General features: G+C 39.0%; 1 protein-coding gene and 1 long non-coding RNA gene across 20 annotated transcripts in view; one reads left to right on the top strand and one right to left on the bottom strand.

The window, feature by feature from the left end:
• Positions 1–24,959, bottom strand: part of ZNF140 (zinc finger protein 140) — a 59,678-nt gene that overhangs the window by 19,786 nt on the left and 14,933 nt on the right. For 2 of the 19 annotated variants that reach the window (XM_082355119.1, XM_082355120.1), the window contains exon 1: positions 1,280–1,422. The exons of 15 other annotated variants lie outside the window; for them this stretch is intronic. Coding sequence is in view for 1 of the 4 variants with exons in the window: in XM_082355130.1 (XP_082211256.1) it covers positions 1,293–1,370 (78 nt within the window). In the remaining 3 variants the exon portion in view is untranslated. Of the gene's footprint in view, positions 1–1,279; positions 1,498–6,789; positions 6,921–24,959 lie in introns of those variants that run through there. 2 more of the 19 variants (XM_082355117.1, XM_082355130.1) reach the window with 2 other exon arrangements.
• Positions 1,579–10,248, top strand: LOC309611155. Its single transcript, XR_014234362.1, has 2 exons — positions 1,579–1,742; positions 9,870–10,248. It is a non-coding gene; the product is annotated as an uncharacterized lncRNA (long non-coding RNA).

Genomic DNA, 24,959 nt, shown 5'->3' with positions numbered 1-24,959 from the left:
TTGAGAGAGGGAATGAAAGAACAAATGAACAATTTTCAAGAAGGGCAGGAATGTGTGCCATCCACTGTCCAGGAGGCTTTGTAAGAGAGGGACAATTTTAATGAAACAAGAGAAGAGGCGATTAGTTAGGTCACCGAAGAAAATTACTGCAGCGTTGAGGTAGTTTAAAAAGGGGCAGGGAGGGGTTGTGCTATTTATGTCCCAGGTTAACTTTAGTCAACACCGCTAAGGTGACTAATATTTTTTAGCTAGCACTTTGGATGACAACCTGTCTTCCCTTTTACTTCTTTTTTTTTTTTTTTAACAGTATATTCTGTATATGAAGTAAAGATAGAACTTAAATTCTTCACCTTCTCCATATACTTTGGGTGGGATCTATGTAATTCTGATGTCAACCTCATCTTTCACATTCATACCAGGTGTTAGTTTATGTACAAATTTGATTCGTTTAACTGTCAAGGGAAAATAAAAATATAATAATTATGAGCTATCTCTGAAAAGTAAAACTAGGTTAAACACATACACACCCTCAATTAATCTATTTGATTAAAAAAGAAAACCCAACAACTGAAGATCAAGAAGCCAGGAGCTAGAGATGCCGAACCTGCTGGATCTTAAACACTGATAAGACAGGCAATTCTGAGGAAAATAACTGCCAAAATAAGTCTCAATAAGTAAAAAGTTTTTTTAATGAATATTTTTAGACTGGAGCAAGAAATAGAAATCGATCCAGCCCTTTCTGCCACCAAACTTCTTAAAAGTAGACCTACTTCATCAATGTTTGCAGCATATAACTTCTACAATATCCACGAATAGAATCCAGAAGTATATATTTTTTAAAACCAGTATAACCACGTTGGATGTCTTTTAGGAACGTTAGGACATTTACTGTAAAGAAATTTCCCATTCTAACAAAAAAGAGCATGATCACGTTTAACAGATGCTGGAAAGGCCATATGCAAAGTTTTAAACATCTAGCCCCAGTTGGGAAGGAAAAAAAAAAAAAAAGAAACAAGAACAGACGAAATCTTATTTTGCATCGCTGAGAATATGTGGTTCAAACGCCCCACCACCGCCCGGCGCGTCCGGGCGTCAGGGTCCCGTCCCACCAACGCGAAGGCGCGCTAATCCAAGTGGCAGCGGGGGTCACTCAGGCCGGGAGACCACAGAGAAGAAAAACCATTTGTTGGTGAAAACCGTCCGCCTCGGCGAGGAGACGAGGAAACGGCGGCGCCGCCTCCCGCTAGGAAGAAACCACATCCAGCCCTCTCGCGTGTACCTGCGATCGGCACCTGCAGGCGCAGCACCGGGAGCGTCGCCGGCGGGGCTGCACCGTCACAAAGGCAGCGGCTCGGCGAGCGCGCCCACATCCGGGCCTCCGCGTCCCGCGCGGGTCCGCAGGGCGGGCGGCGGCAGCTCGGTCCCCTCCCGGCCTCCTGCGCCCGCCCGGCCCCCACAGCCCACGCCGCGCCCCGGGCCCTCGCGCACGCGCTCCACGTCCACTCACGACCCGCCGAGAAGCGCAGCCGGACGCAAAGCCCAGAATCGCTCCGCGGGGCGGCGCGGGGGCTCCTGGGAAGTGGAGTCCCGGCCCTGGCTCCGCGGGCCTGGGGAGCGCGCGGCTCTGCTCCTCGCCTCCCAGCTGAGGGCCCTCGGCGCCGCCGCCTGCTCCGCGCGCTCTCGCCTCCCTTCCCACTGCAGCCCGGTCGTTCCCACGCGAGAGGCAGGCAACCCGAGGACAGGTGAGCGCGCAAGCGCGCGGACGTTGAGGAGACGCGGGAGGGGGGAGGGTGAGGGGCGCGTGCACCCGAGCGGTGGGCCTCCTCGGAGTTCTCCCCAGCTGGGGGGCGGGGGCTGCCGGGAGCGCCGGGCTAGCGGGCGGAGGCGGGAGGCTGCGTTCCTGGGGCCCTGGGTTCCCTGGGGCGGAGCGGGCGCCGAGGGGTGAGCAGGCCAGGCGCAGGTAGGGAATCTGACTCTACCCCGTGAGTGAGAGGAGCAGGGATGTCCTGCTTGTACGTCTTACTTTACCCAGGACCTGTTCTTCCATCTGTCTTAACTCCGGTCTATTGAAAAAAAAAAAAAAGCACAACCCAGAAGTTGACCATTCCGTTACGTTGCGCGTACTTTCTGAGGCCGTAGCCCGGGCTCAGCCTCTCCGAGAGCTCTGAGGGACCGCTCCCCAGAGGTAAAGGGGGAGCAGGGTATACAGGAGGCTTGCAACAGAAGCCAGGTAATCAGAACCTCGGAAGATTTCTGTCAATTAACGAGAACCAAACACCTCAAGTTAATGACCTTAGCACTTTTCTGTGTGGGAAGATGCAAGAGCTTGGGCTCATTGAAGTCATTCCTTTGATAAGGATCTTAACTCTCCAGGGCCTAGTATCCTGCCTGTCTCCACCCTGAATCCCCCCTCAGGGTGTAGTCAGGACGGCTGCAGTGGCTGAGGACTTGAAGGCTGCAAACATCCTTTGTTTGCTGATGTGGCAGGTGACATTCTTCCACAGTGCCTCCTCTTGGTCATAAATTTGTTTAATATTTGGGAGGCATTTCATGACCAATTTTTTGGTTTGGGGGGGTTTTTTGGCTGCGCTACAGCATGCGGGATCTTAGTTCCCCAACCAGGGATTGAACCCGTGTCCTATGCAGTGGGAGCGCGGAGTCTTAACCACTGGACCGCCAGGGAAGTCCCCATGACCAGTTTTGTCCCATGGCACTAGGAAGGCTCATTCCTAGATCAGGCAAAGTTTCTGTTGATAGGCCATTCGATGCGCTGGGTTTTTTTGTTTGTTTTTTGTTTGTTTTTTGGATTAGGCCCTGTTGAGAATCTAAAATTCTCTGGATTGCTTGTCTTACTAGTTTATATGATCCAGTAGATGTTTTCCCTTGTTGCTTCTAACCGTATTTAGAGTTATACTATTACAATTATTCTATGTAGAGTTAAGTATATGGTTAACTTCTTGAGACATCATTAATTTTGTTGGAGGCCTGCTAACACATTGGGTAATTCAAGAGACAACAATCTTAGAAAACAAACAGAATATAAGACAGCTGGTAACATTAATAAAGTTATAGTGTAGCGGAGAGAGACACAATGCATAAATAATTTGAAAACGAGAGAGAGCAAATTAAAACAATGATTAGTATAACTAGTTGTAATCTGGTCACAGTAGGCCATCAAGTCCACAGTGCAGCCAGCTGGAGAAGCCAAATTCTGGAAGGATCAGGTAGAAAGAAAAAGATAAATGTTTCATCTTTGTTTACAAAGGCATACTTTATCAACTTGTAGGTCATAGCATAAGAGGAAAGTTTTTTCTGGAAAACGAAGATTGAAAGCCAGTATATTTCATTAAAATGTCATAAAATTATGAATCATATTTATCAGTTCATTCAGTCCCATGTAATTAATTCCTGTTATTCTGGATGAAGCCATCAGGTTTTCCTTTAGAGTTTTGTAATTTCTTACCCATTTCAGTGGTATGATTTAAAAGTTATACTTGTATTTGTCAAAAAATCCTTTTTATGAATCTTCTTGAAGATCTTCATTTTATAAAAGCATCAGTGTAAAATAATGATTGTCTATATATGACAAAAGACTTAAAATGACATGGTCAAAGATCTGATTCCAAGGCAGTTGACAAGAAACTTGGATATTTCTGTGACATACAACATTTTAAGATAATAACTAGAATTATGACTGATAACATTATACCAGGACATACCACATTTTTAGGAATTCCATATAAATTTTGGAATATCTATATTAATGACATTTACCCATACAATATAAGCTAAGGTTTATCTCCAAACACTTGACAATGCTTCTCAAGTAATTTAACATACCAAATAAGACTAATTAGTTTAATATTCCTCTCTGAGATGTCTCAGGGCTCCTTTGAAGCATCCCAGAGTTGGCGGAAGGTCCAAAGAACTTTAGTTAGAATTTGATATTTGAGAAGTTTGTCAAAATATCAAAAAGGTTTCAAAGCACTTGGTCAAATAGGATCATAGGACACTGTGAAACAATGCTTATTCACTTAACCAAAGTGACAAAAGATTTCAAAAACAAATACAGATCACTTAAAGGCAAAGAAATTCACGCAATGTGTTACCAAAAGCACTATTCCAAGAAAACTTTGTTCTCTTAACAGAGAGGAACCAAATCAAGTCTCGCACCAGCCTACTTTTAATAACAAAATCCATTTACCTAATTAAATTTAATCTAATCCAATCCTAACCATGTACAAAACTACTTTTTCAGGGCTCCCTTAACCACTGTGCCACCAGGTAAGCCCTCCTTTTGTATGTTTAATTAATATTTCCTGAGGGGCACATCTACATGCCTTGTCTTATAATACCAATACCAAGCAGGGGAAGCATTACTCATTGGTCACCAACATTAAAGGACCCCTATCAACAAGGTTGGGTCTTATAAGGAGTCCTAGAAACTTTCCTTTCATTTATCCCTCAACTATTTAATCTATTTTGTATAAAATGCTCTGGGGTCCCCAGTGAGGGGTTGAACCAAGGGACTCAGGCCCTTTTGTCAATCTTTCAACTTGATTAATTGGCCTAACTGTTGCCCCAAGTAATTGTTGGTCAGCTATCTCAGTGTAATTTTCTTCCACCCCTTTACTTTATTTTTTTTAAACAAGTTTTTTTTAAATTAATTAATTAATTTGTTTTTGGCTGCATTGGGTCTTCATTGCTGTGCACGGGCTTTTCTCTAGTTGCGGTGAGCAGGGGCTAGTCTTCGTTGCGGTGCGCGGGCTTCTCACTAAGGTGGCTTCTCGTTGCGGAGCATGGGCTCTAGGCACATGGGCTTCAGTAGTTGTGGCACACGGGCTCAGTAGTTGTGGCTTCCGGGTTCTAGAGTGCAGGCTCAGTAGTTGTGGCACATGGGCTTAGTTGCTCCACGGCATGTGGGATCTTCCTGGACCAGGGTTCGAACCCATGTCTCCTGCACTGTCAGGCAGATTCTTATCCACTGCGCCACCAGGGATGGCTGAGCTCTTTAAACATATATATTTTAACTGGGGTAAATAGGGTGGACTTGTATGGGTCCCTTTGGCCCATCCAACCTTAGGTAGTATTGTACCAAAACCTTTTGTTTTAATCCCATTAACATCTGTTTTATTTATCCCATTTCTTAATAACCATCTAGAGATTTCTTTATCTTTTGGGGATAAGTCACTTTAAAATTTCCACCTGGTTGGGAAAAAATCTCTAAACTTTCAGTTTTATTTTTAATTTCCCTATTAATCAACCTAATTAACATTAATTATTCCAATGTTTTTATTAGCATCTGTAAGACCCATTGAGGGGAAGCATAGACCACAAATAAGACTTCCCAAGCCAGTTTTTTGTTTGTTTTAAATTAAAGGAGTTCTTAGATTAACCATTATATATATATTTTTTCCACTGTTTAATGTGTTTTTCCGCCCCATAGGTACCAACAAAACAGCTGTTTATAATGAGTGCTCTCTAAAAATTTACCAATTTAGAAGTTTCTCCCATTTGAAGGATCCATCATCTGGCCATTAATGAGATATAATAGTGACTCAAACCAATAAGATGCAAGGGGCTTCCCCACAAGACAGTGTGAAGGATACCACCTAAACAAGACCCAGAAAGTTTACTCCCAAAAATAGTTCAAGAAAGTAAAGGCCTTCATTGTACAGGCTGACACAATGAAGGTTAAGGTGGCAAAAAGCCCCTGCGAATTGGTACAGTCAGACAAATGACTGCTCAGAATCCCAGTCTATTCGATTGCCTCCAAATGTACACAATATGTGTACCTTTTGGATGGCAGAGACCAAGTTCTCAAACCACACACACACACACACACACACACACACACACACACACACAGAATATCCAAGGAGATCAGATAGAACATTAACATTTCAAAGACACAGGAAGAGAAAGGCAAGTTACCCCTAGCAGGGCTTTTGTTTCTTTGAGATCAGAATTCTGAAAAGATGTTTTATCAAGCTAGCTTTCTCTAACTTAACTGTGTATGCAGTAAAAGAGCCCCATCTTAGTCATTTTCTGGGTGAGATTTCCTTTAATTCCCAATTAAGTCGATCCTTGCAAGTATGAGCTCTATACGTACATGCATCTGGCTGGGGTGTTAGTCAGAGGTTGGCTTTCTGATGCCCCTAGTTTATCTGAGAGAATCTATTTCCGATTTTAAAGTTGAATTCGTTGGAGATAAAATTTACTAGTGAAATTGCATGGTGGCCCAGTGTGCTGCTTGTGAGCTTGACTGCTCTAGGTTTTTACCCTAGAGTCTTTTCAGCTCGTCTTATGTGTCTAGGTTCTCCCTCTGGTAGTATAAGACCATCGTGGATGCTTGGATCAGAGTGGCCAGTTCTTATCTGTGTCCCAAGCAGAGCAAGTTTTTTTAAGTTAAATTGAGTGGGCTTCCTTATAGGGATGTCTGCATGGTATGCGGACTTGCCTTTACCAGTCCTGCAAGTTTCTCAGTTGCCTGAGAAAAAGCCGTTGCTGGCCATGAGATTCCCTTCTTCAGTGCTGAAAGCTCTCATGTAATATTTTCACTTTTATCCCGACAAATTCTTGTTAAGATAGCCATTTGAGGAAGAATGCCAGGTCAGCCTCCTACCTAACCACTCAGCCCAGACCGCTCAGTGTCTTTCAACTGTTGCAAGGGGGTTCATTTTCCCAGAATCTGTCACCTGGGGAGCCAAGCACCTGTTATACACCACCAAATAAAACACAGGATCATCAACCAATAGTTGGGAGATCCAAGAACCAGGAGAGACTCACCCAAATTCATCTGAACTCTCTGAGGAGGCAGACGGACACAGGAGGCCTCTACCAAGGCTCTTTCATTGTAGAGTTCATGCGAAGGAGGAAAGTCAGCTCTGGGTCCCTTCATTGTTTGCCAAAACTGTCGACTGAAAAAAAATGCACAACCTGAAAGTTGAGAATTATGTTTTATTCAGTGGACTTTCTGAATAGCTCTGAGGGACGGCTCTGAAACCATAAGGGGGGAGCCAGGATATACAGGAGTTTTTGCAGCAAAGACCAGGTGGTCACAACATCGAGAGATGACTGTTCATTAAAGAGAACCAGGCATCTCAGATTAATGAGTTTAGCACTTTTCTATGTGTGGGAAGATGCAAGAGTCTGGGCTCATTGAAATCATTCCTTTGATACACATCTTAACTATCTAGGGCCATATTCTGCTTTTCTCCATCCTGAATCCCCTCAGGGTGCACAGTCCGGAGTGGCTGCAGTGGCTGGTGGCTTGAAGGCCACAACATCCTTTACTGATACGGCAGGCGACATTCTTGGTCTGCACCCCTTAATCTGGTAATGGATTGCATCACAGTAACGAGATATCATTTCTCTAAGGCAAACCTTAATACATCATTCCCAGATCTGCTTCAAAATAGAGTGATGGATACAAGAGTGTTCATCATACCGTGACATTATAATAACAGTAATAGTTTTTCTGCTTTTTAACCATCCTGCATTCCTGGTTAAACCTTGCTTGAATGTGACATTGTATTATTACTTTAATACTCTGCCATACTCAATTTACTCATATTTTACTTAGGACTTTTTCAGTGTTCAGACTTAAGATTGCACCTTAATCTTTCTTTGTACTATCCTTGCAAGAGTTTACAAGTCTCATGAGTAATTTGAGAAGCATAACTTTTTTTCTTCTACCTGGTAAAATAATTTTTCCCTTGAAAGTTTTGGGCTCAAAATCTTTCAGGGTGGATATTTGACTTCTGATTCCATTTTAAATGGTAGTGATTAATTTCAGTTTGTAGTTCTTAATTGAGTCAATTTGGGGCACATGTTTTTCTAGAAAATTGTTCATCTCATCTAAGTTTTCAAGTTGACACAAAGTTGTTCATACTATTCTTTAGTGATTTTTTTTTTTTTGGTGTTTTGTTTTTGTTTTTGCTTTTTTTGGCCTCGCTGTGCAGCATGCGGGATCTTAGTTCCCCGACCAGGGATTGAACCCATGCCCCCTGCATTAGAAGCGGAAAATCTTAACCACTGGACCACCAGGGAATTCCCTTTTGGTGATTCTTTAAATTGCTGTTTGTTAGTGATATTTTAAAATCATTGCTCTAATTGTAGCTATTTTTTCTTTTTTGAGTTTAATATTTATTAGGGCCATCTTTTTTCTTGATTGGCTCTGCAAGATATACATCTACATTAATCTTTTCAAAGAAGCAGATTTGGGTTGTTTTGGTAATCTGTGCTGTGTTTTGGTTTTGTCTTATGTTCCTTGTTTTTGGTTTTCAGTTAGAGTAACATTTGCTCTCTTTTTAAATTTTCCTTTCCTTTTTGCTATTTTTCTACTTCTTGATTTGATTGCTTTACTTTCTCTGTAATTTATTTACTTTCTGAAAAATGTGTATATACATTTTAAAAAGTCTCATATATTAAAAGGCTCATAATAAAAACAGGAGTGTTTCTTCTCAGTAGTGTTGACCTGAAATAAATAGACTGCCATGTATTTCTCCAGCAAAAATGGCTTTTTGGGGATCAGCGGAGAATTGCAATTCAAGGTCAGCTACCATAGAAATCCCCCACAGCAAGGGAAGAAGAGCGCTTTTATAGAGAGGAAAAAGGAAGTTGGGAGGGTGATAGTAAACAATCAGTCTGTGGCTTTTCATTGACTGAGTCCTCACCAGGAAAGAAGAGGAGTCTGTCTTCTTCCTGTTGGGCTCTGCTATGATCACAGGACGTGAGAGCTCCCGCTTCTGGTCTCCCAACTCTATTTAATTCATGTTTCTGTTTATTAATTTTATGGTGGCAAACAGTTTAAAATTTTTAAGCAGTTTGTCAATTTGAGACATTTTTTAGTTCCTTAGGCATTAAATGAGAATCTTGACTATTATACCTGCCTTCCTTCCTACATCCTTAAATCAATGTGATTATGTTGCAAGTATTGTAATGTAGTTCCTCTCAAAAATTTTGGCTAAATTCATGTTCAGTGTTTTCATTGTGATGACTATATAAGTATTCTTTATTGCTGAGCCATAATAAGTTTCTTTCTTGTATAAATTTTACTTTTCCTGTTTTGAATAATTGCCTTTTTATTTATTTGCTTTGTTTTCCCTAAACCTATGTAAAATGTCTCTCAATTCCGTTTTCCTCAAGATCAAACCTGTCACACAATCTAATCATTTTTCTCTTTTCCTGAACACACATCCCCAGGAGCCCTCCATCATGCTGCAGTGTAGACTGATCAGTTATTCTCTAGGCTACAGCACACTGGCAGGCTGGGACTTCCCTTTATCCTCGCCAATTCCCTCATCTCATCTCTGTGTTGGATCTCTTGTTTCCTGGAAACTTCTTTTTTCCCTTTTTAATGGATGATAACCTTATTACCTTCCCGAAAAGGGGTCTATATTAAGGTTGTGTATGACTAGAAATTATTTTACTTTGTCCTCATATTTGCATGGTATTTTGGACTAGTATAATTTCCTGGATAAGAAATTATTTTCCCTCAGAACTTTGAAATCTGGCAAAGCTAGGTAGAAAATGGAGTAGTGTTACTGTTGAGAAATCCCATTCCATTGTTCTTTTGTATGTAACCTGTTTATCATCATTGAAACCTTTACATTCATCAGTTTATCTTTGGTATTCAGATTTTTCATGATGATATGTTTACTCCCAGTCTTTTTAAGAAATTACCCATTTGATGGATCAGTCCCTGGATAGTGTTATTTTTAAGAATTTTCTCTTTGTTTGATTCTGTTTTCTTCCCATTTTCTCTTTTCTTTCTTGAGCTCTGAATAATTTGGTGTTGAACCTTTGAAATTGTTCATATAATTTTCTTACCCTTTCTGTCTCATTGCTTATCTTTTTTTTTTTAGGAGGGGAGGTCGGCTTTCTGGAAAAGTTCTTCAACTTTATCCTTAAACCTTCAACCTTTTTTGGTTTTTGTTATTAAAATTTTAAATTTCTGGGACTTCCCTGGTGGCACAGTAGTTAAGAATCCGCCTGCCAATGCATGGGGCACGGGTTCGATCCCTAGTCCGGGAAAATCCCACGTGCCGTGGAGTCCGTGCGTCACAACGACTGGAGCCCACGCACCTAGAGCCCATGCTCCACAACAAGAAAAGCCACCGCAATGAGAAGCCCGCGCACTGCAACGAAGAGTAGCCCCCGCTCACTGCAACTAGAGAAAGCTTGCACACAGCAGCTGGAGACCCAACGCAGCCAAAAAAATAAATTAAAAAATTTTTAAATTTTCTAAAATTTCCTAAGACCTCTCATTTTGTGATTTAAAAAACTGTAACATCTTAAAACATCATGTTTTACAAATGAAATATTTCTCTGGTGATTTTAAAATTTATGTTATGAAAGTTTCAAAACATAGAAAATCAGAATAGTACAATGACCACATTTGTACCTGTCACTGTATGTTGAAGTAAATCTAGGACATGATTCATTATTTGTAAATATTTCAGAATTTATTTCTGAATGATAAGTACTCCTTTAAAAATCATAACCAGGGGCTTCCCTGGTGGCCCAGTGGTTGAGAGTCTGCCTGCCAATGCAGGGGACACGGGTTCGAGCCCTGGTCTGGGAAGATCCCACATGCCGCGGAGCAACTAAGCCCGTGCGCCACAACTACTGAGCCTACGCGTCTGGAGCCTGCGCTCCGCAACAGGAGAGGCCACGATGGTGAGAGGCCCGCGCACCGCGATGAGGAGGGGTCCCCGCTTGCCGCTGCTAGAGGAAGCCCTCGCACAGAAATGAAGACCCAACACAGCCAAGAAATAAATAAATAAATGAATAAATAAATAAAATTAAAAATATATATATAAAAAAAAATCATAACCAGGATATCATTATCACACCTACAAAATTAGAATTAATTCCTTAATATCAAATATATAGATAGTGTTCAAATTTTTCTATTATTTCAGCAAAGCTTTTTTTAAAAACAATTTCTTTGAATCATGGTCCAAATAAGGCTTATGCAAATTTAGACCTCTTTTAATTTAAAGTGTGCCTTAGATTATGTCTCAGTGTTTCAGTTTGCATTTCTCTTATTATGAGCATCTTTTGAGGATGCTATTGTTACTTTGAAATATGTCAGTGTCTTTTTATTGTTCTCACTCTTTAGCACACTATTGAATTCTGGGTTTATATTGTTTTCCTTTAGTACTTTGAATATATTACTGTGTGGTCTTCTGGCCTCTATCTTTTCATCTTAGAAGTCTGTAGTCAGTATAATTGGTATTCCTTTGTAGGTAATTTGCCTTCTCTTTCCAGTAACTTTAAATATTTACTCATTATCCCTGGTATTCTGCAGCTTTTGCTCGTGTATCTGGTGGATTTAAAATATTTATTCAGTGTGGCATGTGGTGTATACACTTGCAGATCAAGGACTTCTATCTTTCAGCTTTGGATAAAAACAACCATTTTCTCTAATATTGGTTTTTTTTTTTTTTTTTTTGTATTCTCTCTATCTTCCTCTTCTAGAATTCCTGTCAGGTACATATTTATGTCTTTCATCCATCTGGGAATGTGAATGTGTGAAGTAGGGTTTATGCTTTTCCCTAACAGCCATTTGTCCTGATGCCATTTAATGACTAGTTTATCCTTTCCCCCACTGATTAATAGTGCTGCCTTTATCATGCACTAAATGTCTAGCTACACATGAATCTGTTTCTGAAGTTTTTCTGGTTTTTTTTTTTTGTTTGCATTGGGTCTTAGTTGTGGCTCGCTGACTCCTTCGTTGTGGCATGTGGGCTCTTTAGTTGTGACATGTGAACTCTTAGTTGTGGCATGCATGTGGGATCTGGCTCCCTGACCAGGGATCGAATCCAGGCCCCCTGCATTGGGAGCGTGGAGTCTTAACCACTGCGCCACCAGGGAAGTCCCTGAAGTTATTCTGTTTTATTTTCTCTTTTTGCCCTATTATCATTCTGTTTAAGTTAACAGAGATTTGTAATGCATTTTGAAATAATATAGTACAGCAAAGCATTACTTTAATAACTGCCTTGTTATTCATGTCTTAATTTTTCTATAAAAGTTATAAAACAAATTGTCATGTTTCAAGAAGTTCCTATTGAACATGTAGGAATGAATTTAATGAAAATCCCAGTGCAATTCTAGTTTGAGAAAAATTTAAATCTTTTAATACTGAATGGTATTAAAATAGTGAATCTCTCCATTTATTCAGATATTTTTTCCTGTTGTTTGGTAAAGTTGTTTAGTTTTTTTATTAGTTCTGTAACTAGGAAAGAAATAAAACTATGAGGAATGAAGAAATGAACCCAGAGTACAATTCTCAGCTTAACAGTTTTAACCAGAAGGCAAACTAATGTTCTTTTTTGAAGAGGAAGCCTAACTTTCTGATTTTGTGGGGGTTTGTTTTCTATAAGAAGAGTATAGATGTGAAAAAAATACTTCTTCCACAAAACCTTAATTGCCATAGAGTCATTCAATTTATTCAATAAACATTTTTTGGGTGTCTGCCATGTGCTGGGGAGTGTTCTAGGTATTCAGAATACATGCAATGGACAAATCAGACAAATATTTCCATCTGATTTACACTAAGTGGCAGGCTTATATACACTTCTGCATTAGGGGCATAAAATCTGTTGAAGATCTTTCTCTAAATAAAAATGCCAATTCTCGGGGCTTCCCTGGTGGCGCAGTGGTTGAGAATCTGCCTGCTAATGCAGGGGACACGGGTTCAAGCCCTGGTCTGGGAAGATCCCACATGCCGCGGAGCAATTAGGCCCGTGAGCCACAACTGCTGAGCCTGCGCGTCTGGAGCCTGTGCTCTGCAACAAGAGAGGCCACGATAGAGGCCTGCGCACCGCGATGAAGAGTGGCCCCCGCTTGCCGCAACTAGAGAAAGCCCTAGCACAGAAACGAAGACCCAACATAGCAATCAATCAATCAATCAATCTTTTAAAAAAAAGGCTATGTGTAAATAGGCCAGAAATTTAAAAAAAAAGAATGCCAATTCTCTAATTTTGTCCATTAAACCTGAACTCTATTGAAGTATAATACTGAGATAGAAGTCTTATATTGAAGGTTATCAACTAATCTTAAAAAATTGAGATCTGTAAAAATATTAGCATAATACATTATTGCGTGATTTGTTGTAGTCCTTAAAGTCTCCAAGCATTCCTCTTTTGTTTCACACTGTGTCAATTGTTTTGATATTTATATTAAAGCCATTATGAAAATTATTCAGGAAAGTATTATACCATCTAAAATTGTAAAGGCCTCAGTCTCAAAGCTTAGAACTTAGCTCATGCCTTTGTTGATCCCATTCAAGTTTTAGATAGAATGAATCATCATAAGGAAATACAGACTTTGAGGATAGAGATTAAATTGGAGGTAATCAAATGAACGTTTGTTTCAAAGTCACATATTTACCTTTAACAACTCCAATAAAATTCCTAAGTAGGGTAGCAGGCAAATCATCAGTCCTATTAATTATATGTGAGGTTATTTGGGTAAATACCAAGTTACATATACAATAAATAAATTTACCTAAAACAATTGTAATTAGCAGAAAAAAATTTTTTATTCTAAAAAGTAAACTAAAAAAGCAAAGTACGCATGAAATTCAAACAACTATGCCTTTTTAAACTGGTTCTTTGACTTTAATTTTTAAAAATAATGCATGCTTTTTCTACCCAGGGCTGAGTAGTAGTCTACAGGAGAAGCCAGTATAAATAACCAAGATAACAGTAGAGGGCCAAGGATGACTATATTGCATGTCAGTACAAATCCCAATAAATATTTTAAGCAGGTGAGACCTTGCTGGAAGGTACAAGAGAGGGTCTACAATTTTTTTTTTAACCTTGCCTCCAAAGGGACCCTATTTTCACCTTTCTTCTTTTACCTGAACCTGCCTCTTTGGCTACAGGAAGGACACCCAGTGAAATGCATCCCTGACTTGATTGGATCAGAAAAACAAGAAAAGAAGTATCCAGCTCTCTCAGCCCTATTGTGCAGGCGGATGTCACGTTCAGGCTCTCAAGATGGCAGCCATTGACCTATGCCCGATATGGGCTCTGCCTACACAAGACTCTGCCTGTTTCTATGTGAGAAATACTGAGGGGGAAAGGATAGTGCCTGGATTCCCAGCAACCTGGTTACAGGGACCAGTGTCCTTTAAGGATGTGGCTGTGGAGTTCACCCAGGAGGAGTGGATGATGTTGGACTCTGCTCAGAGAAGTATGTACAGAGATGTAATGTTGGAAAACTATGTAAATCTCACCTTAGTGGAATATCAATTATGCAAGCCTGTGATCTCCCTGTTGGGTCAAGAAGACATAAGAACTGTGAAAAGGAGAATTCCCCAAGGCACCTGTCCAGACTGGGAGATTCAACTGAAAACCAAAGAATCAACTTCTAACTGGAATATTTTTTGGGGAAAATCATCTAGTGGCAAGAAAATGATAAGATTCACAATGGATGATTGGTCTCCCACATTAAGAGCAGACTGGGAATGCCATAAAATCAGAAAACAGCACAAGATCCCAGAGGGGATCTTGAGGCAAGTGACATTTACTCAGAAGAAGGGAGCATCTCAGGAGAGATTGTATGACTATCATGAATTAGAGGAGGACTCTAAACTCAGATCAAAACTTGTTTTTTCAAAGAGAGTTTCCATCAGTAAACATTGCCATAAGTGTTACTTAGATATTGAGTGTTTGAAGCATAATTCAATCCTAAACAATTATGAAAAAAACTCTGTAAGTGAGAGGGTCTGTGAAAGTCATGAATATGACAGAGCTCTGTGGCATCTTGAAAGAACTCAAACAGCACAAAAAGAGTACACATGCTCCAAACATGGCATACACTTTAAACATAATAATATGCTTCCTATATGCAACAATTATCATATGGGGGAGAATTCCTATGAGTGTAATAAAAACAAAACCTTTTGTCATCATTCATCCCTTAAGCAACAGGAGCAAACTCCTACTGAAGAGAAGCATGAATGTAATCAGCGTGGAAAAGCCTTCAAAAGGATTTCTAATCTTATTTTGCACAAGAGAAGTCACATGGGTGAGAAACAATATGAATGTAAAGAATGTAGGAAAGTCTTCAATGATTCCTCAACCCCAAGGAGACATGTAAGAACTCACACTGGTGAGAAACCCTATGAATGTAATCAATGTGGAAAAGCTTTCAGTCAAAAAACATCTCTTAAGGTTCACATGAGAACTCACACTGGAGAGAAATCTTATGAGTGTAATCATTGTGGAAAATCCTTTGGCACAAGTTCTTACCTTACAGTGCACAAGAGAATACACAGTGGGGAGAAACTCTATGAATGCAGTGACTGTGGAAAAGCCTTCAACACAAGCTCTCACCTTAAAGTTCACAAGAAAACACACACTGGAGAGAACCTTTATGAATGCACTGACTGTGGGAAGGTTTTTAGTGGTCTCTCATCTCTTAGAATGCATGTGAGAACTCATACTGGGGAGAAACCCTACGAATGTAAGGAATGCAGGAAAACCTTCAGTGTTTCCTCTTCCCTTAGGAGACATGTGAGAACTCACACTGGAGAGAAACCCTATGGCTGTATTCAATGTGGAAAAACCTTCAGTCAGAATTCTTCACTTACTATACACAAGAGAATTCATACTGGGAGAGAAACCTTGTAACTATTAAGAACGTGGAGTTGCCTTTTTCATTGTCTTAAGGTGGATTCCAAGCTCATTATTTCAGTCTGTGTTCTCTAAAATAAGCATTTAAGGCTATAAATAGTCCTATAAACACCCCTTTAGTTATATAACACATTTGGTGTATGATAATTTATTTTGTTTTAACTCTAAGTGTTGTCTAATATTTATTATGACTTTATGACTTTCAGATCCATAGCTGTTTAGAGTTAGTTATTTTAAATACGTTTTCAGTTACCTTATTGATTTCTAAGTTAATTGCATTATCTGGACAATATGATATTACTTTATTATTTTCTTTTTTCTTTTTTTTTAAATGCTACTCAATTTTACAATTTATTTGTAAGAATCTTAATTTATTCTATTATTTTCTTGAGAGTTGCTTTCTGATCTGGTGTGACAGATATTGTTAGTAGCCAATCGAACATCCAGTTCATTCCTCCCTGTAGGGAACGGACAGTATCACTGGGAACAGACCTATCTAGTGTTTTCTCTTTGCCTTTTGCACTTTGTCTTTCTGCCTTCCCCAGTCTTCTCCCTTTGGATTTTGCATTCATAGATCTGAATGAGCCATCTTGTGACCATGAGGATGACAAGGATGGTGTCAAAGAGATCCTGGTTTCCCAAAGATATCTTCAAATAACTGTACCAGCACTGCACTGCTTATATCTGTGCATCTTTTTATGTGAGAAAAATAAGCTTCTTGATTTTTTAAAAACAGTATGTAAATAGTCAATACAGTAACCTCGTTTTAAAAAAGAAAAAGATCACAAGGTATGTAGACTTAAATATTTTACGTTGGACGTACAAATTTGGATAAGAACATGGAAAAGGGAGGAATGGAAGAGGAATATTGATAGAACTTCTGTGCTTAGGCTAGAGAGGATGGAGCTGAGGTCATTGAAAGCAGGTGTCAGAGAAGCAGGAGGGAAATCCCAACATTTCAGCATGAGAAAACCAGAGTCTTCAGGTAGAGGGGAAGTTACCAATTTTAAATGCTGAATGAAGCCCTTGAGATTTTGCTACTTGGTTTTACAGATACTGAGCAGATTAGCTCTAATTTATTAAGAAACAAAACATGGAAGGAGGAAACTATGATGGAAGAAAGAGGCAATAGTCGTAGTTTTAGTCCTGTTAAGTTTATAGAGTTGTGAGATATCTAGATGAACGGGCTGATGTGTAGTTTTGAACCTGAAGAGGTGTCTAGGACAGAGATATAATTTTTAGCAACATCAGGAGATAGAGTGTACTGGGTTTTGTGGAGGTGAGTAAGATTGTATAGGGAAAATGGATGGTGTGAAAAGAGAATGTCTACCACTGATCATGGAGACCTCCTATGTTTAAAGTAAGTAAAAATGGAGTTTTACTAAACCAAGACAAACTAGTGTTTGAAGAAGGAAGGTAAAATCGGTTGTTTTAAATGCTACTATGAGGTCAAATTAGATGAAGTCTTCAAAAGCAAACATGGCAACGTGAAGGTTATTGTTGACCTTAGGTGGAGATAATGATATGTTGAGGATTGGTGGTAGGTTGGGATGAGTTTCATAATAAAGGACGAGGAAGTAAAGAGTGAATACAGACAAGCTTGAATAGTAGGAGAAAGATGGGGAAGTAGCTGGAGAAAGATTTGGTCAAGGGAAAATATTTTTTAAATAATGAGAAACTAGAACATGTTTAAATCCTAACGTGATGTATCCAGTATGGAGAGATTAAATGTGCAGGCATAAGAAGAGGGACAGTCAGTACCATAAAGTTCCTGAGAAGGGGATGGAGGTATCTGGAGCACAAATAGAAGGACTGATGTTTGCTGCAAGAAGGGATACTTCCACCATTCTCTCAGAAGGAAAGGAGGACTGTGTGGGTTGGTTTTAATTACCTCTTTATTTACTTATATCTAAGTTACTTGAGCTAAGAGTATCTGAGCTATACAATACTGATTGTTTGGTTTCTTTTGTTTTTTAATATAAATTATTTATTTATTTATTTTTGGCTGCGTTGGGTCTTTTGTTGCTGCGCGCGGGCTTTCTCTAGTTGCAGCAAGCAGGGGCCACTCTACGTTGCGATGCAAGGGCTTCTCATTGCAGTGGCTTCTCTTGTTGCAGAGCACAGGCTGTAAGTGCGCAGGCTTCAGTAGTTGTGGCTCGCAGGCTCTAGAATGCAGGCTCAGTAGTTGTGGTGCACGGGCTTAGTTGCTCCATGGCATGTGGGATCTTCCCGGACCAGGGCTCGAACCCGTGTCCCCTGCATTGGCAGGCGGATTCTTAACCGCTGAGCCACTAGGGAAGTCCCTGTTTGGTTTCTTAAGAGCTACTTTCTGGCCCAGTGTGGCAGATACTGCTAGTTGCTAACCTAATACATGTTCCCTCCTTCTCTTTTACTAATAGTACCTCAGTTTTGCTTAGAGTAGCAGTGTGTCTAGTTACAAAACTCTTTATCCCAGGCAGGCTCCATGGCCAAGATTAGTCATCCCCCCTGTTCTTGGCCAACAGAATATAGACATGAGACTGTAGGTTTCGTGCTAAGATTATCTGCCAAGAGTAAGACGGATGAAAGACTGGTCAGAGGTTTTACTGGAGAAGACTCTATGCATGTGAAAGTCCCCCCACGTTACTGGTAGGGCCTCCTGTGAAGACAGCAAAGCAAATAGCAAAGTCTAAGTGAATGAATAAGGAGAGTCCAGTTGAATAGAAGATAGCAACAAAGAAGAGAGTTGGAAAGTCGAAACTAGCTGGTATGAGCCTCAAAGAAGCTTTTTGTTTGTTTGTTTTTACAAGAGGCTGCAATTGGTTAGAGGCAATATTGGTAAGCAAGGGGAACATTGATCCTACATGCCAACCTATAGATATGGAGTGCATGCGAATAGACAGCCCTTGTTTGATGTGACTATTGTCGAGTAGGTTTTTTCCAGGGGTAGCCAAGTTTAAGTTAGTGCAAAGAAATGAAGGGAATTTTTAGGGAAGTTGTTGAGGACATAAAGGAGTTTGTCACTCAGGGAAATCTCAGAGGGCACCATGGAAACAGTTTCCATGGGGTTTGTGGCTGGGGCATGAGGAATACAGAACATTGTTACGATGGCAGTACTGACAGAGAACATAAGATCAGAGCTGAGGGTGGGCTGAGACTAGGCTGTGACCAGTGAAAAAAAATTTAGAGGGAGCCTAGATTAAATCCCAGGAGGTTCTAAGATGCTAGATTCTTAGTCTAGTCAGATTCACACGTAGCTTGGAAAGGAGCACGTGCAGTCATGCTATGGCACCAAATATTCCCGTTGTTCATTAGGTGTGTGCGGCCCTCCAGGGTACAGCAGTAGCAAGCAGCAGTTAGAGAAGGATCCCAAATGCGTGTGGCGTTTCCACGAGAAGATCATCTTGAGTGGCATTCAGGAACGGGGCGTGCTCTGCTTGGTTGGGTGCTGGCATTTATGCACTAGTTTTGGCTCACCAGTGACTTGGCACACCAGCAGCTGTGGGCTCAGGCAGTCTCACCCGGCGTCTCACCTGGATTTTACTGCAGCAGCCTCGTTATGGGTTTCTCTGACTCAAACCTTACTTTGTTCCAGTATGTTTCCTGTGCAGCTAGCTCAGTATCCTTCTATTATTTTTTATTATTTATTACTCTCGGTGGTTTTTTATTATAAAAGTAATACATGCATATGAGAAAAAATGTAAACAACATCAGCCCTATACAAGAGAAAGTTCTCCTCCTTCACAGATCCTCCTGCCTTAGAAATTTAATATTGTGGATGAGTGCACTTTCTGTACATTCCATGTACATACAAATATAGATTTCTTTGTACAGAAATTGAGTCATAACTTTCATTCCATATCTTTTTTTAATCATATCTATGTCAGTATATGTCGTTCTGTTTCATTCTTTCATTCATTTCATTGAAATAGTTTAGTATTTGATTATGTGGATGGACTATAATGTACATTTAATCCATTTTCCCCTCCAGATGTTTCATAATAACAACCAACACTGCATGAGCAATATTGTTAATATATTTTGCTTTCCTTTCATCTGTTCTCCATACTGCTCCCAGGGTGATTCGTCTCAAGTACTAATCTGGTTATATTACATCTCACTTTTAAATCCTCAACTGGACTTCCCTCCTTTTACCTTAAATGTTCTACAAGACCCTTCATGCTAAACTCTTACCTGTCTTTTCAGGCCACAGCCCTTGCTGCTCCATCTCTTCACTCTCTCTGGACCTTAACCTGGCCTGTTCATCCTTTAGGTATTGTATCCTACATCTGCTTTAACATGCTTTTCATACCTTCACAGTATTGCCTGGTTAATTATGTATGTGTCTTGCCCTCTAAACTTTAAGCTTTGGTGAGGTGGGAACTCTAAATTGTTCATTGTTTTATTCCTAGTACTTGGCCCATAATAGGTACTCATTTAAACATCTATGGTTTTTTCCAAAATTTTGTGCCTTTTCTTTGTTTACTTAGTATTTCAGTGGAGGCTGAACTTAAAATAAGAATTGGGTTTTAAGTGATTGTATAAGGCAAATATTGCATAAAATCAAAATTTCTTTTTTCTAAGCGCTGGAGTCACACTCAGCATAGCAAGATATTCTAATAATTGACAGGCACACAGAAACTGAGACTGTTAAGTGAGGTTTAATTATTCATATACCCTGCCCTGCCTCTACCACCCTCAAGTTCATATACCTTGTTTGGCCACTGTTCATATGCTGCTACAGTGTGTATTACATTAAAAGGAGTGAAATGACCCAGTACTGGTGAGGGTGCCATGTTCTTTAGGCTACTGATGGAAGCGTAAATTCACACCACCTTTCTGGGGGACAGGTAAGCAGTATGTGTCCAAAGCGAGAATATTCTAAACATTTAACCTAGCAATTTTTTCTTAGCTTTTATAAAAGAACCCTTCATTCAAACATGTATAAGTAACAATAGTCATCTGAGTTTCCTACTCTAGTGAAAAACTAAAATTCCTAAATTCCCAATAATAAATTGGTTTTTAAAAATTATGTATGACCATAAAATGGAATATAATGTGATCATTAAAATGTTATTATGTATTTATTGACAAGTGGGGATGTATCTAATATACAGTAAGTCCCCTACATACGAACCTTCCAGTTGTGAACTTTCAAAGATGCGAACCTACGTTCGCATGTCCAGTCACGTTAGTTCATGTGTCTAGTGTACATTGTCACGTGCATGCATCCTCTACAAGTGGTTGTGCTTTTGTGTACTTTACTGTACAGTACTGTATAGAATACAGTAACAGTGTCTTTATTTCAAGCCCAGGATGTCCGGAAGCAAGCATAAAAGCAGCGGTGATGTAGCTTGTACTACTGTATTTTTCAAGGTACTGTACTATAATGTTAAAAACTTCTACTTTTTGTGTTTGTTTTTTATGTATTTGTGTGAAAAGTATTACAGTACAGTACTATATAGAAAATTGTGTTAGTTGGGTACCTAGGCTAACTTTGTTGGACTTAACGAACAAATTGGACTTAGGAACGTGCTCTCGGAATGGAACTCATTTGTACATAGGGGACTTACTGTACTGTGATTTTTAAATACAGTTATAAAATATCAAAGTATAACCATGTTTTTATTAAAATATATATTGTAAATGTGTGTGTATGTGTGTGCATTGAAATATCCTGGAAGATTATATACCAAAATGTTATCAGTGGTCATTTCTGAGTCGTAATTTTTTTACTTGTTGCTAAATTTTCTAGTTTACATAGTAAATAGATCTAAGTTATCTATTTTTTTAAATAGTAAACAATTCCATCATGAACTACTTAAATAGTTTTCAAAAGCATGATTTTAATATCTTCAAAGTTTTATATAGATTTGCTCAGGCTATTGTTAGATATATAGATTCTAGCCATTTTTAAAAATCAGATAATTTTTGTTTACTTTTTAAGCCAACTTTTCTATCTACAGCTTTTTAAAGGCACTTTTTGAAAAGGTTGCTAAAGGCCCTGAGCTCTTTTTAGACTTCATCTAAATTGACCTCTAGGCAAAATTCAAAATATGAGGGAAACAAATAAGGTGCTATGATTAGAGGAACATATATGTTCGATAAGGCAGTCAGGAAAGGCCTCCATGAGAAGGTGACATTCAAGCTGAAATCTGAAGGAGTCATCCACAGAGGATTGGAGAGGTGGAGGGACACAGAGCTTTATAAGTAGAACAGCAAGAACAAAAGTCCTCACTGAGATCTTGACATGTTTGTTTAAAAAAAACAAAGAAGTCCTAGGCCAGTGGCTGGAACGTGGGCAGGCAAGGTGGTAAAGAGAAGAATATATGAAACCAGGCTGGAGAGTAGGCCGGATTTAGAAAACACCTTACCAGCTCCGGCACAAGTTTATATTTTATTTGAAGAGCCATCAGAAGCTCTTTAAGAATCTTTCATAAGAGATTAAAATTATTCTTTTTTTGAAAATTACACTATTGTATAGAAAAATCTTTGGAGACCAGTTTAGGAGGCTACTGTAGCAATTCATGTATGAAATTTGGATTACAGAAAACTGTCATTTCCTTAGCATACAGAGTTCTTTTAAGACAACAAATAAAATATTTACTTAACATGAACAGGGAATTCACAGACTAATAAATGTCACAACATAAACTCACCTGTAATTTAAGAAAGGCATAGCAAACAGATAAAATTATATTTTTTACCTGTCAGCAAAGTTTCACATTGAATCTGAAATTTCTATTTTCTGATCAATTTCCATTTTCCTACATAATATTGTTCTCTGTGATATTGAGAGTACTGGTGATGCAGTATTTCTTAATACTTAAAAAAAAAATTAAAATTCATTTCTTAAAAAAATTTTTTTAATATCAGATAACTAATTTGTTTATCCTTTTCTTTACTACCTTTTCTCTCTCCCAGCCTTTAAAGGCAGACTTTTTGAAAGTGTTACTGAGAACTTGGCCTCTTCTTCCAAGTCATTCACACCCAATCTGCAAGGTTTGCTGCCTCTCTGCTTTGAAATTTCTTCCATCTCTTCAGAAGGATTTAACAAAGTTTCCTGTCCTGAGATGCATTGTATAATATTCAATAGAAAATTCTTTGGGGTCATTTCTCAGTAACAAAACTTGACCCAGCCTTAACTCTATGTGGGTATCTTATTTTAAGTCCCCTGAAGCACCGGTTGTTGCTTTCTAAGAAAATATAGAATTCTGATTGTTCTTGCAACAACTAATATTTACATCACTAGTACTGAATGTACCTGTTGCTCCATCTCCTTATCCTTCTGCATTTATAGTAACTTCTTGTTTTAATGTTGAAGGGTAATAATCTTTCGGGAAACTTGTAAAAACTTTTTTTTATTGAAGCATAATACATAGAGAAATGTGTACAGCTTAATGAATTTCCCCAAATAGAATACACCTATTTAGTCGGCCTCTAGATCGAGAGAACCAAATGAGTACTTTCACTGATGCTACTAGAATCTTACACTCAACTCCATTCATCCCCTCCTATCAGGTGTTACTGTCATGCTTCTTTAGTTTCATGTATATTTTAAACTCCAGCTGATATTATAATAATTGTTGTGTTGACAATATTCATTTATATTTCTTGTGGAGTCATCTTTTTAACAGCCATTTAAAATGTGAAAACCATTCTTAGCTTTCAGGCCCTGATATAGCCCATGGGCCTTAGTTTCCCAATACTTGACTTATATTTACCCCTTGTGTTCTTTACTGCCTTCAGCACTGCCAGGTTTCCATCTAGGACCAGTTCATACTGCCTGAAGAACTCATCTTAAATAATGTTTCTTTTAGCACAGGAATGCTACACAAGTTCCCTCCATTTTTGTTTATCTGAAACATCTTTATTTCAGCTTTATCTCTAAAGGACTTTTAGCTTGGTATAGAAATCTAGATTGGTCGAGTTGTTTTTTTCCTTGTCAACACTTTAAAGGTGTTGTTTCATTATCTTCTGACTTCCATTGTTTCATTTGAGATGGAAACTTTCAGTCTTCCTGTTGCTGCTGTGAAAGTAGTCTCTCCCCTACTCTGTACCAGATTCTGATAACCAGGCTTTATCTTTTGTTACAATGTGCATAATTGCAGTGATGTCCCTCTTTAGCCTGCCTGGAACTTGCTGAGCTTCCTGAATCTGAGGGCTGATATCTTGCATCTCTTTGCAAGGTTCTTGACTAACTCCTCAAATATTTCTTATGTGTCATCCTCTTCTTAAAAGACTAACTACACACATTAGAACTTTTGAGTTTGTCCTAAATGTCTATGTCTTACACTCATCTTTTTTCCCTTCTCCCTTCTCTGTTTTAGTATGGATAATTAGATAATCATGACAACAGGGTAATAAAATTATAACTTTCAGAGCTATAATGGTTTCCTTCCTATGTTTCACACAAACTTTTCACAACTTGAATATGCAAACCTAAGACAACTGTGTGTCTGTAATACAAACTCCTTATAAGTTTATTATATTATAAACTCCTAGGTCAAAATGTTCAAATTGGATGTTTACCCCTTCACATGTATTGAGATGGTCACACTATGTATCGCCATTATCTCTGTCAAACAAATTGGAACTGAAATAATGTATTATACAAGTAATTTAAAGTACATCATATACTTTATTCCCACTGTTTGCTTTTATACCTTAATGTGTCTGGCTGGCTATTGCTACTGAATTTCATCTTGAAAAACAGGAAGCTTTTCTTTTGGCCTTCTGCTGCCTCTGAAAAGTGCCACACCTTATAAATGTTAAATACAGAAAGATATAACACAGACTTGTGTGCTAAAATTGACTGAAAGCAACTATGAACCTTGCCAGCGCTGACTTGCTATGACAAAGAAAGCATACTGTATAAATGAAAACATCCACAAACTATTCACTTTGTTTTTTCAGTGGCAACAGTGTTTTGACATATCTTTTACTGTATAGCCTAGGAATTAACTGTATTTTAATTTAATGTATTTAATACATTATCTGTATTTTAATTAAATTAAAAATAGCAGCATAGTTCTTATTTTGTGAAATATTTTACCACAAATGAACAAGAGGACTTTTTGGGTGAGTTACATAGTTCAGAATGATGTTGCATGAATTTTAGGGGAAATTTCTTATTTTTGATAAAAATGATTCAAGCAACATATTTGGTGAGCTACCTGCAAAGGCACTCCCTTTCCTGCGTGCCCCTCACTCACCTTATCATAGGCCTCTTCCCACTTTTTTCTCCATCATTCTTCACTCTCCCTTGCTCCATTAAGGAGGTCACATTTGCTTTAGAAATAAAAGTCCTGCTTACTAGAAGAAAAT

This window comes from Balaenoptera borealis (assembly GCF_965194805.1).
Source record: "Balaenoptera borealis genome assembly, chromosome: 14".
Lineage (NCBI taxonomy): Eukaryota > Metazoa > Chordata > Mammalia > Artiodactyla > Balaenopteridae > Balaenoptera > Balaenoptera borealis.
Note: the sequence above shows the minus strand (reverse complement) of the source record. Positions and strands in the feature narration are given on the sequence as shown.